Raw genomic sequence first — 10,295 nt, 5'->3', positions numbered from 1 at the left:
AGGTCTAAAGCCGCATTATTCAAGCTTACCCCGATGATCACGGCAGACTCATTGACGCAGAGCGCAGCAGGCGGCCTAAAGTCACCAGTGAGGAGCAGGAACTACTTATTGTCGCAGCCGCTGTGGCAGATCCCTTACGGTCTGTTAAAGAAATACGTCAGGAGCTGTCATTGAATATCTCTCACGAGGAAATTCGAAGACGACTGAAGGAGGCGGGACTCGGGAGTTGCGTGGCAGCGCAGAAACCACACCTTACGGACCGCCAGAGGCTGGAAAGGCTGGAGTTCGCCCGGGCGGTGGAGCAGTGGACTACAGACGAGTGGAGGGAAGTTATATTCACAGACGAACCGACTTTCTCCACTCGCTGGGTTCAACAGCGGCGTGTTTTGCGTCCGATGATCTGCAGGTACAAAACTCAACTGTGAAATGTAGCTGGTAATGTGCATTCTAGACGATACATAAACTGCTAGAGTATAAGAGGTCAAATCGCGAGCACGGTTTAATGTGACAATTGCTGAGCATTCCTTCGGGGCTCCCGAGTGCAACGCTAAGCGTAATTGTTAAGGCTAGCAATGCATAACTGCCTGTTAATACCTATATTTTGGAGCAACCGATATACAATGTCCATGTAAATTTTATTCAGCTGGGTTCATTTGAAACGTTTTAATCGTAGTTTTATAAGCACCGATTGTTAGCGTTTCTTGTCGCTGTTTTTTAGGGAAACACTTCAGGTAACCCGCACCCGCTAACGGGGCATTTTGTAATTCTCGCTGTGGAAAGCGGATGAAATTGATGCATAGTTTTATACAGGATACTGTTCGCCTACGTGGCAGTGAAGGTGCAGCCTCCCGCTAAAAAATGTGCCAGTAATTTCAATCGATATAAACTATCAAACACGGCAAATGTCTTTTCACTGATTTCGCTAGTATCCCCTCGGAATATCCTCGGAGATATCTTTCCTCGGAGATATCTTTCCTGAATGTATTTCTGTATTTAGAATACGAGTTCGCTTTATTCACTTTTCAGATACCAGCCCGGCTACATCCAAAGCGTCCTTTCCATTGGGAGCTGCTCCGTCAGCGTATGGGGCGCAATGAATGCGGACGGCCTGGGACCCAGTAAAGATCGTTTCCCCGAAGTCCGGTGTCGATCAGGAACCCAATCGCCCGGGCTCCGGTTGATTTGGCAGGAGGCTGGCTGGGTGATGGTGTTGAAGTTCTTGGAGATGGCGGTCGAATTGACGAACTCGAGGCGTTGAAGTCGATTAAGTAAAACGGGAGTTTATGTACAGCTATTTACAGTATGAAAACTGGGTACATGAGAAATGAAAAGAAAAACTTCAAACTTCAGCTAGAAGCTAGCTCCGAGTGCGCACAAATCACTCGAGCTCCTCAACTTCGTCTAACTCTTCCTATTCTCGGAGCGTACACAAACCGCTCGAGAAACGACGGCCGAGACTCTGTCTCGCCGCAAGATCCGTCTAGTTGCCCGGTGCGGCGCTGCACCCTGAACCTCCGACGCGATCTTAACTTCGACTAGGGGGCTCCTAAATCCCAACCTAGCGTTAACGGTCGAGACTCCTTGTCTCGCCGGGAACTGCCAGCTCAGCGCTCAGACGAGAACCCCTTCCAACGGCCAAGTTCGGCCTTTTAAAACCTCGAGATCACCCTCTCTCGGGAACGCCCCTGTAGCGTTCGTACACGCGTATGGGAGTGCCCGAATTCACGTAGACAGCTGTCACTCAGCACGTCACGGAACATTCAATGAGGCGCCGCTATCTCAGGTCAACGGACCGCCCGCGGGCCACAAAACGCGTACGACCCCGAGGGATGAGCGCGAAAGACGCGACTGTGCGTCATGCTGACCAGGACGCGACAACAATAGAGACACGCCGGTAATCCCAGCGGGTCCGGCAGGCGTTCCTGGAATCCGGCGCCGCCGTCTGCCCTCTCAATGGGGGATTATCCTTGAGGAATGCGAAGGGCCAGACAATCCGTCTCCCGCGCACGCCGCGACGAATTAGCGGTGGTTGCAGCGCAGTGTCGGCAGTGCTACGTCGCCAGACAGAGCGGCGCGTTCTCACGCGCAGCCCGGGCACCTGGCCGCTAACTCATAAGTGGACCTTACAACTCCCCCCTTTAAGAGGGTTACTGGACCTCTTGGTTCAGTCAATCCGAAAAGAATTTAAAAGGGCCACTCGTTTCAACTCTCCTTCCGCAATAACAGCGGGATAAACAAACAAACAAACAAACAAAAAACACGTGGAAGGAGCTAGGTATAACCACAAATGAGCCCCCTTCTATTTCTCCAGCTGATCCAACTCCCTCTAGCCTAAACTACAGACACAACCTATTCACTAGCCGTCAACAGGGGCGGAATACTCTAGCAAACCGGAAACACACACACACACAAAAAAAATGCTAACAACACTAAGTGCGAGTAAAAAGAAATTGGGTCGTGTCTCCGGAGCGCGTAAACGGCACGAACAACGAGACAACTCAACCTAAAACACTGATGCACGCTATAACCGCAAACACGCACAATAATTCCGGCACTCGACAACAAGAACAAAAGGAATAAGAACTGGTTAAGAACACGGGCAACTTTGCAGTCAACAAAAATAAAACGTTAAGAAAGTTTGCATTGCCACTATGCGCACGCGCGCAAATGTTCTCCGTGACGGCGTAGCATGATAACGTTCCTTCAAGAATGTTCAGCTGCGTTTTCGCTCACTTGCGGTGCACAGAAAGTTCAGTTCGGTGCGCGGGTCGATCAATTCGGTGCACGGATCGAGCACTCAAGGCATCTCGTCGCGCACAACCGCGGCACACACACACACACACACCACCAACGAAAAAGGACGGGTGAACGGGAACGTTCACGTCCGTCGTGGCGGTGTTAAGGCTGGGAGGCAATTCAATGGTGGCCCCCCCAAGCAACATTGTGAAGGCGCGACAGAGCGTCCGCGTTCGCGTTGTTTGCTCCCTTCCTGTGAGAAACCACAACGTTGTAGCGTTGCAAGGCTAATGCCCACCTTGACAATTTAGCCCCATGAGGCGTACAGGTCGTCAGGTAAGACAGAGGATTATGGTCAGACACGACATTGACTTCTGCCCCAAAAACCCAATAATCAAACTTTTTCAATGCCCAAATGATGGCAAACGCCTCGCGCTCGATGGTTGACCAGCGGGTTTGGGTTGGAGTGAAACGATGGCTGGCAAAAGCGATGGGCTTCTCGCGGCCCTCTTTCCCCATCTGCGCCAGACATGCCCCGGCTCCCACCTCAGACGCGTCAGTAAACAGCCAATAAGGCTGGTTCGGGTCAGGGGTGTTTAGCGCCGCGGCTGAGCAAAGGGACTCCTTTAGCTGCTCGAACGCCCGCTCGGCCTTGCTACTCCAAGGAATCGGGTTCGGTACACCCCGCTTTGTCAGGGACGTTAGCGGCTCAGCTACCTCCGCGTAGTTGTTGACGTACTCTCTGTAATATCCGCAAAGGCCAAGGAGGCTTCGAAGCTCCTTCTTAGTCTTTGGTTGTACGAGACCTCTGATTGCGGCCAGCTTTTCCGGATCAGGACCGTGCGTTCCGCTGCCCACTACGTGGCCGAGGTACTTAATGTGGCCCTGAGCAACCTGGCACTTCTCAACGCTCGCCTTTAACCTTGCGTCCGTCAACAAGCCGAGGATAGTGTCCACGTGCCTAAGGTGTTCCTGCCATGAAGAGGAGAAGACGGCTATGTCATCCAGATAGGCCGTGGCGTAGGACCGGTGTTTGGCGAGCAACGTGTTCATCATCCTCTGAAATGTTGCTGCCGCATTTCTGAGACCAAACGGCATGACGCGCCACGCGTACTGCCCGTCGTGCGTGATGAAGGCGGTTAGGTGCTGGCTCTCCGGCGCTACCGGCACCTGCCAGTAGCCCCTCCGCAAGTCTATGACTGTGATAAACCTCGAGTGACCCACTTTCAGGATCAGCTCCTGCGGTGGAGTCATAGGAAATGCATCGGCGCGAGTCACGGCATTTAGTCTGCGGTAGTCAATACACATTCTCCACGATCCATCTTTCTTTCCGACGCAAACGACCGGGTGAGCATGCTCACTTTCCACTGGGTAAATGAGGCCCAATTCTAACAGTTCGTCTACCTGGTGGGTGACTTCTTTCCTGAGCAGCTCCGGAACACGGTAAGGAAAAGCCCTCTTTGGCTCATAACTTCCCTGCAGCTCGATTCGGTGTTGCCCCACCGCGGCGAGTCCTGGCGTTCCATCGAACAGGTCGGCGTGTTTTGCAAATACGCTTGCAATTTCGGAGCCCTCTCGCTCGCTTAAGTGTGACAACTTCTCGATCGGTAAGGGGAGGGCACTTCGACACGGCGGCATAAAGCGCGGGGCGCACTCTACGTCCCCAAACTCGCTATCTTCATCGAACACTACCCCCACGTGACTGACGCGACAGTAGTAAGGCCTCAGGCGGTTCGCGTGCACCACCGAAGTTCTCTTTTCCCCCATGTCGAGACGGTATGAATGCTGCCTCTCCTGTGCAACAACCGTGAATGGGCCCAACCATCTCGGGGCCGTCTTACGTTTACCATCCGTGTCGAACAAAAGGACCTGTTCGCCCACGCTGAACGTTTTGTTACGCGCGGTCCTATTGTACGCCTGCGCGTAGCTGCCCTGGCGCGCGCTCGCCGTGAGCCCCGCCACTTCCGCCGCTACTTCTAGCTGCTCGCGCAGCTGCCGTAGGTATTTCGCTGGCTCCTCTTTTAATGTGCCCGGTACGGGCAGTTCCCCTGTCCAACTGTGCTGGAGGATCGCAAGCGGTCCTGTGGGGTTCCTGCCATATAGCATGCGAAACGGGGCGACTCCGGTTGTGTCGTGCGGGACCTCTCGGTAGGCCCACAACACGAACGGTACTAGTCTATCCCAGTTCCTTGGATCCTTCTCGATGACGTGGAACAGCATGTTCTTAAGTACCCTATTCCAACGCTCCACCGTGCCATTGCTCTCCGGGTGTTCCGGTGTCGAGAAGCGTGGCGCGCAGCCCAACCTTTCCAAAAAGCTTTGTGTCAGTTGGGACGTGAAGTTAGTACCCTGGTCAGAGCATATTAACTCAGGGATGCCAGTCCTGCTGAATATTGTCAGGAGAGCCTCGCAAGTTGCTTTCGCCGTAAGTGACCGCAAGCACACGACTTCGGGCCAGCGTGTGCAGAGGTCAACCAGACAAAGCGCATACTTGTGGCCCCGACCCGACGGTACGTCCAGGGGACCGATGATGTCCACGTTTACTACCTGGAATGGGTGGTCGGGCCTTGTTAGGGGAACAATAGGGACCCGGTCGCTGAGCCGTCTATCTGCCCGGATTTGGCAGCCATGACATGTTTGGCAGTGATGGGATACGTCTGCCTCTAGGCCGGGCCAGAAAAAGCTATATTTTATCCTAGCCTTCGTCTTTTTGGGGCCTAAATGGCCTCCCCATAGTGACTCGTGGGCCAGCAAAAGTACCTCCGCGCGTCTCTCTGAGGGCAGCACAAGTTGCGTTACCTTCGCGCCGGCTATAGTGTCCCTATGAAACAGCAACCCGTCAGAGACAAACATGCCCGCTTTCCCTCTTTTCGCGTCGGCCCAAGCTTTCTTTAGGCTGTCATCAGTCAGCTGAGACGCCAGTAGCCTTGCCCGTGGGCCCTCAACTTCGCCTGCCTCATCAATCTCCTCGGCCGGAGCTTCGGGTGCCGTCTCTCCCGTAATCTCACACACGGCAGCCGCCGGTTCCGAGATCGCCCCGGTGCCGACCTCGCAGTCCCCTCTTGAGGAGGCGAAAGTTTCAGCCGTGCTGTTCGCCTCCCGGTTGGGGTGACATTTCGTCAGCAGCTCCCAATCCTCTCTCGAAAGCAAACAGTCTAGTCCCTCGGCGAGATTGTTGGTGACAGCACAGATTAGCTGCACCTTGGGGCTCCCGACCACCGACACGGCCTGCCTCAAACTCACAGGCAGGCTGACCACTCTCGCGCTAACCGACTCGCCAAATGCTGGAACTAGCCTGATGGTGCCCGATGGCTGCATAGCGTCCTGCGGGACTAGACTTTCTCGTACCACCGTAACTTCGCTTCCCGTGTCGATCGTCGCGGTAACTGTCTTGCCTGCACAGTCGAGTTCCACGTGCTGTAGTCTAGACTTTCTCAGCTCATCAATGCTTCCGAGCGCATTTACCTCGGCCACGAGAATTCGCTGCCCCCCGCTCGTGAAGCCGGCATCCTGAGCCTGCACTGCACTTGCGTCCTCTACTATCACCCTCTGCACGTGCGCGCTTCGCCCTGGGTTTCCTGGCTTCTCAGCAATTTTCGGGCACAGCCGGTAGTGTTGGCCCTCTCCCTTACAGACGCTACAAATCCACATTCGCTTGCCACTGTTGGTATTGCGCGGGGGCACTTGATCTCTGCGCCCAACAGCGGAGCCTCTCCCCTTGGCCTGCTCGAAGGTTTGCAGCACGTTAGCTATCTCTGGCGGCTTCAGCCACGTCTCTGCTTCGCGCAGGCGAACGTACTCCAGTCCCTCAGCGCTCAAACTGTTCTTCATTCTATCGGCCACCATGAGGGCCACTACCTCCTCTTTTGTTTCAACCTTCCTCGATTTCAGGTAGTAGTCAAACTGGGTGCCGACGCGGGAGGCAAATTGCGACCAGGTTTCGTCGTTACGTTTCGCTGCCTTTGCAAATCGGTCTAGGTATTCTGCGGGGCTTAGCCTAAGCTCCTGCAGCACGGCCTTTTTTACAGCTTCGTAGTCATTGCACTCACTGTCCCCGAGTCCACGTAACATGTACCTCACCCGTTCCGACAACGCCGGTACCACTAAATGGACCCGACTCGACTCCGGCACCCCGTACGTCACGAACAACCTTTCAACTTCGTCGAACCACAACGGAATGTCCGCATCGCACGGCAGCTTAAGCCCTTTCAGGACCTTTGCGCACTGAGTGACCGGGTCTAAGCCCGGCCGTCTACCCTCGTCTGAGACCGAGCCCGTAGGAGTTTGCGTGCCAGCCCTCGTCTCCAGCTCCAACCTTCGAAGCCGCTCATCGGATTCGAGCTTCAGTTTTTGCATGCGTTCTTCCGATTCTCGCGCCTCTCTTCTCTCTCGCTCCGCCGCCTCTCGCGCTCTTTCCTCCGCCTCGCGCGCTTCTTTTCTCTCTCGCTCCTGAAACTCCAACTCCATTCGTTTAAGGATTATTGTTTCAGACTCCACTTGGACCACCCCTCCTGCCGCCGTTCCCCCTTGAGGTGGCGCCTCATGTGTTTGACGATTTCCGTCTCCTTCCGCCATGTTCGTCTGCATGCTCCGCGTGACTACCATGCAACCCCAGACTCAGCCTACACCGCCACAACGAAGCGCAAGAAATCCCACTCACCCGCACATTCGGTGGTCGGCTGCCGCGTCGCTGGCTCCGTGCGCTGGCTTGGCTCTGCCGCTCCACTCCGCGCGGAGCTCGGCTGCTGCCGATGAAGGCGGGCTTGCGTCCGCTTGCTGCCCCTGGTTGTGGCCGGGTGATTTCTTCTGCCAAATCCTGCCGACTGCGCCAGTAAAGATCGTTTCCCCGAAGTCCGGTGTCGATCAGGAACCCAATCGCCCGGGCTCCGGTTGATTTGGCAGGAGGCTGGCTGGGTGATGGTGTTGAAGTTCTTGGAGATGGCGGTCGAATTGACGAACTCGAGGCGTTGAAGTCGATTAAGCAAAACGGGAGTTTATGTACAGCTATTTACAGTATGAAAACTGGGTACATGAGAAATGAAAAGAAAAACTTCAAACTTCAGCTAGAAGCTAGCTCCGAGTGCGCACAAATCACTCGAGCTCCTCAACTTCGTCTAACTCTTCCTATTCTCGGAGCGTACACAAACCGCTCGAGAAACGACGGCCGAGACTCTGTCTCGCCGCAAGATCCGTCTAGTTGCCCGGTGCGGCGCTGCACCCTGAACCTCCGACGCGATCTTAACTTCGACTAGGGGGCTCCTAAATCCCAACCTAGCGTTAACGGTCGAGACTCCTTGTCTCGCCGGGAACTGCCAGCTCAGCGCTCAGACGAGAACCCCTTCCAACGGCCAAGTTCGGCCTTTTAAAACCTCGAGATCACCCTCTCTCGGGAACGCCCCTGTAGCGTTCGTACACGCGTATGGGAGTGCCCGAATTCACGTAGACAGCTGTCACTCAGCACGTCACGGAACATTCAATGAGGCGCCGCTATCTCAGGTCAACGGACCGCCCGCGGGCCACAAAACGCGTACGACCCCGAGGGATGAGCGCGAAAGACGCGACTGTGCGTCATGCTGACCAGGACGCGACAACAATAGAGACACGCCGGTAATCCCAGCGGGTCCGGCAGGCGTTCCTGGAATCCGGCGCCGCCGTCTGCCCTCTCAATGGGGGATTATCCTTGAGGAATGCGAAGGGCCAGACAATCCGTCTCCCGCGCACGCCGCGACGAATTAGCGGTGGTTGCAGCGCAGTGTCGGCAGTGCTACGTCGCCAGACAGAGCGGCGCGTTCTCACGCGCAGCCCGGGCACCTGGCCGCTAACTCATAAGTGGACCTTACAGACCCCTCGTCAGAATTACTGGACCATTCAATGCTCCCCAGTACTGTAACATCATTTCGACAAGTATGCAACCCTACATCCTCGACAGCCCGTTCATGGACGGGTGCTTCATCCTGCAACAGAACCGAAGCCCTGTCCACACAGCACGAGCCGTGAGATCACTGCTCGAGGACCACGCGGTGCGACAGCTGCGGTGGCCTCCGTGCGGGGCAGACCTAAATCCGATAAAAAATGTGTGGGGGATTATGAAGATGAATCTCGGTAAACGAATTGACTGCGGTCGCACGGCGGACGAGTTCTGGCAAGCAGTGTAAGATGAATGGGGACGCCTGCCCTCCCGTCCCGAAATCATAAAGTCGCTTTATGAGTCGCTCCCCCGACGTATTCGCGAAGTTATCGAAAACGACGGAAACTTCACACACAATTATTAAAAGGAACCACTCGGACAATCACCGATGTCTTTTTTTTTTTGTTCCGAACCGAATAAACCATCGCTGTATTCGGGTCTTGCTATCATCTGTCTTCGTCGCATTACGACCAGCACTGGTTCAGCCATGTGTGAATCTTTATCGCAGCCTTTCTTCAAGGCCAGTTTGCGTTGCAATCAATAAAATGATAAAAAATTACGCCCATCTCCCCGAAGATAACCATGAGTAGGATCCGGAGCGTCATGGGGGTTCCGTTTGCGTTTCCATTATGTTTGTTAGCCAAATTTGGTGGAAATGTAGTGAACCCCGTAATGCTCATATATCCTACTCATGGTTCCCTTCGGGGAGATGGGTGTAATTTTCCCTATTGTATGCGTATATACGCGAGTGAGACGAGATTGAAGTGGTATCTAAACGTCTTTATTTAGGTTGGCACGTCTTCATACTTTGGGTATGACGGCCATATTGTCGCTGAAGTGCACAGTCAGTGGATCTCGTAGCAGCGGTTGTATGTAGTCGTCGCCGTTGCAGTTGGTAAAGACGAGATCGATACACGTTCCGTGGATTGTAGTTGGGTGTAATTGCTGTTAGTGTTTGCGCTGATGCCCTCACTTAATTGCGTCAGCACACTCACTGACGGGGTTGTTGCTTCCATCCTACTTCATCTGATTGGATTGGAGAAACGTTTATTATTGGAGAAACGTTCATTTACTTCATCTGAAGAATCACGGAGTCAAGTGCAAGCAAAACCGGAGTTGTTGTTGTTGTTGTTGTTCCTCTTCTGTAGCACGTACCCATGGGGGGGATTGGCCAAGAAACGGTGGTGTGCGGACGCCGGACCACCGCCGACGCCGCCGGACATACCCCCGAGCATAAGACGCTCCGAATCTAAAAAGACGCCGAACAAACATTGTCAGATGAACGCACAGTTACGCGGCATCAGCGCATGGCGCACGCTGCCGGCTGCTGTCAAGCATCACGCCCGCTCGGTAGGCGCGCCGCGAAAGACGCCGCCGCGCGTCGCATTCGAGAGTATCGAAGTGCTGCAGCCGAAATCAAGGTAACTGACAAGCACAAACTATAGGGAGGGACACGCATGCGCCCTCCGCTATCTCGACAGCAGGCGCTGGGCCGGAAGGTGTCGCACCGATAGTTATCGCGGGCCACTCGCTTGGTCCGGTTTATTCTGTGGACGCCTGTACATTCAAAGTCCACAAGAAAACCAGCGATGTAGTTGGCAACCATGAACGGCTGCAGAAGGTCTTGCATTTTTAGGCTCGCGGACTCCCG

General features: G+C 54.6%; 1 protein-coding gene across 1 annotated transcript; it reads right to left on the bottom strand.

The window, feature by feature from the left end:
* Positions 1–1,131: 1,131 nt before the first annotated feature.
* LOC144168392 (uncharacterized) lies at positions 1,132–7,092 on the bottom strand. The gene has a single exon (XM_077697390.1). The coding sequence runs from the start codon at positions 7,090–7,092 to the stop codon at positions 2,917–2,919; it is 4,176 nt and encodes a 1,391-aa protein (XP_077553516.1). The 3' UTR covers positions 1,132–2,916.
* Positions 7,093–10,295: the final 3,203 nt, after the last annotated feature.

This window comes from Haemaphysalis longicornis, unplaced genomic scaffold (genome assembly GCF_048455015.1).
Source record: "Haemaphysalis longicornis isolate Haplotype H1 unplaced genomic scaffold, Haemaphysalis longicornis Haplotype H1 scaffold_2, whole genome shotgun sequence".
NCBI lineage: Eukaryota > Metazoa > Arthropoda > Arachnida > Ixodida > Ixodidae > Haemaphysalis > Haemaphysalis longicornis.
This window is presented reverse-complemented; position numbering and strand designations above follow the sequence as displayed.